Raw genomic sequence first — 2,834 nt, forward strand, 5'->3', positions numbered from 1 at the left:
GTCGCCGGCGCCAGGTCGAGGGCTGACGCTCACTCTGGATGGAGGGAGAAGGGGAATCGAGAGAGAGGGAATGCTAAACTGAAACTGGAAAACATTAGGGCTCCAATTTTGAAGGAAAAGAAAAAGAAATTGAGGGACAGTATCTTGTGTTCACCGCCGTGGTTTTTTAAGATAAAAATACTTTATTTACCGAATGATTTTTCTAGATAAAAAAATAAACCCCATTAATGAGGGAGGATGCTCCGTAATTTACAGAAATTCAAATCATTCAAAATTAAATCGCTCAACCAATATTGAGCGGAGCCACTTGCTGTAGCTAATTTTAGTTTATATGTCGGGTGGTGCTGGCGAAGACCGACTCCGAGGTGAGCAGTCTGACGCCAGCCAGAGTAGTATGTGCAGAGCCCATCACGGGGAAAAGACTACGAACTCGTTTCACTCGAGCCCAGTGCTGAGCCCAGTGGGATCCCACTCGAACTCTTCGTTGGGCCCCCACGCACATGACTCCTCCTCCAAGCCCGGATCTTGCAAGCCCGCCAATCACAAGATTCCCGAGCCCTGGAAGCGCTTCGACGCCATGGAAGAAGAGCGCCTCCTAGCTTTATGTACTGGTATTAATTTACAACATCAAGTGGAAATAAATGGGTGAAGCTTCCTTCTTTGCTTGTAATTTTAATGCCAATGCTTTCCTAGTAGGTTTCGCTTGGATTTCGTGTTTACCCAGATTTGTTCCCAATTTTATTTTCGAGTTTTTCATAATTTTTCAAATTATTTGTCAAATTAAAAAAAAAAATGAAAACATGTGCCTCAATTTCATTACTTAAATGTATGTTTAATCAAATCTTCACTTTATTATCCAACGTATTAAAAAATTATTGACATACTATTCGGCTGTCAAGAAATGATAGGATCCAGATTTCGAGTACCTACCAAAATCTTTTAAAAAGATAATAAATTAATTAAAACGTGAATTAATTAAAAATCTATTTTTAAAGAAACATTTGAAAAGTTGATTGATTTAAAATCTATATTAAAAAAGTGATTAATTTAAGTTTTATTTGTAAAGAAACACTTACTTAAAAGAGAGAGATTCTTAAAAAGAAAATAGTTTGAATAGTCTGAAAAGTTTCTAAAATAGGTAATAAGAAAATAAAGTATAAAATGTTTTGAATAAATGTAGAAATTTGTAGCTAACCGCGAGAAGTAGAGGGGGGAGGGTTGGCCATAATAATTAATAATCCAAAGCATTTTGCACATGATTCTATATTATATTGTGGGCCACAGTTTGAGTGAGCAACACAATGTTTTATGTATATATGATTGAGCAAGCAGGGCATCCACATCCCCAAAATCACTGGCTAAACAAGTTGAGAGAATCGTGAGCAGAGAGGTTCCCCTGAGCCATGGATGCTAGTGCTTGTAGCTGCAACAGCGGCTTCTCCAACAGTTATATGCTTCTGAAGCCGGAAGAGGTGAAGTTCTTTGATCTGTTACGCCTTTTGTTTTCCAGCAACCTCAAGAAGAGAAAATTCGTGGATTCCACTTCCGCCAGAGAGCACAACTTCTGGCACAGATTCTTCATCTTTCTCTCTATCATCGTCCTGAAGCTCCTCCGATTCTTTGCCAAACCACTCGCCTTGCTGGGCTTCTTCCTCGAGTCCTGGCTCAACTTTATCTCCGCAAACGGTGGCTTTTCCGGCATTCTCCTCAACATCTTACGATGTAAGTCCCTTCAAGATCTTCTTTTTCCTTCACGGACATACCCAAACCTTGCACAAATTTACAATACCAAATTAATTTGAATATTGCTTATTAGAACATCACGTGAGCTCATACCCATTTGTCGGAGTTTTAAAATCACGTTCACAGCCATTCTACCTAATATGACGTGTCAATGTCCCCCTAGAGTCGAGTTGACTCTGTTCACAAACATCTGTTTCTCTTCCCCAATCATGGATGCCATATTTTAATATTGTCCATAACTTTTAATTTGGATGCAGTCAAGTTGATAATACCGGACAGCTCATCGGCGGAGTACTTGTCAATCATTGGTCACTTGGATAGCAGAGTAAGATTGGACGAAAAAATAAAGGCAGGTGATGTCAACTACTTTGGAGCTCTCTGCATGATGGCTTCTAAGCTGGTCTACGAGAATGAAGCTTACGTTACACAAACTGTCAATCATGTCTGGAAGGTGCAAAATTTCGTATTGAATGCATGATTTCTTGTTTTGTCTACCATTGCCTGATTTTTTTTTTTTTTTTTTTTTTTTTTTTTTTTTGAAAATTCGAAGATGGAGCTGTNTCATTATTTAAATTACTTCAGCAACAATACATAATCACTAAAATTTGATAACTACAATCAATGTTGGATTTCAGATAGGTAGTTAATCATGGGTATAAATTAGATAAATATATAACCAGAAAAATTAAGGAACGCTGTATATTCCAGCAAACTACACTTTCCAAATTAATGAATTATTGAGGAAAAACAACACAACATCATCACTCTAAGGCAATGGTTCTTGACTTGTAATCCAGTCCTATAAAATCCAATCTCTTCTGGCTCAGGGAACCACGCGCAGACGGTGAAAGAAATTGGTTACAAGAAGAGGACTATCTGTCTGGTTGCCTAACTGCCAACTATATACAATCTGTAAATTCGAAGAAGCAAAAACTAGAAGGTGACCAACGCTAAGCTAGCAGTACTTAGTTTCAAACACCAAAAGTTGTTAAAAGGATCAACAAACAACTTCAATCTTACAAGAAATCAAAAGGATGGGAGCGGCAGAGACAAGAAGCCCAGAAGGGGGGGGGGGGGGGGGGGGGGGGGGG

General features: G+C 38.8%; 1 protein-coding gene across 1 annotated transcript; it reads left to right on the plus strand.

Moving 5' to 3' along the window:
• The first annotated feature begins 1,238 nt into the window (after positions 1–1,238).
• LOC111786700 lies at positions 1,239–2,262 on the plus strand. Its single transcript, XM_023666929.1, has 2 exons — positions 1,239–1,722; positions 2,001–2,262. The coding sequence occupies exons 1-2, from the start codon at positions 1,404–1,406 to the stop codon at positions 2,219–2,221; spliced, it is 540 nt and encodes a 179-aa protein (XP_023522697.1). The 5' UTR covers positions 1,239–1,403; the 3' UTR covers positions 2,222–2,262.
• Positions 2,263–2,834: the final 572 nt, after the last annotated feature.

The sequence above is a fragment of the Cucurbita pepo genome, unplaced genomic scaffold (assembly GCF_002806865.2).
Source record: "Cucurbita pepo subsp. pepo cultivar mu-cu-16 unplaced genomic scaffold, ASM280686v2 Cp4.1_scaffold002486, whole genome shotgun sequence".
NCBI lineage: Eukaryota > Viridiplantae > Streptophyta > Magnoliopsida > Cucurbitales > Cucurbitaceae > Cucurbita > Cucurbita pepo.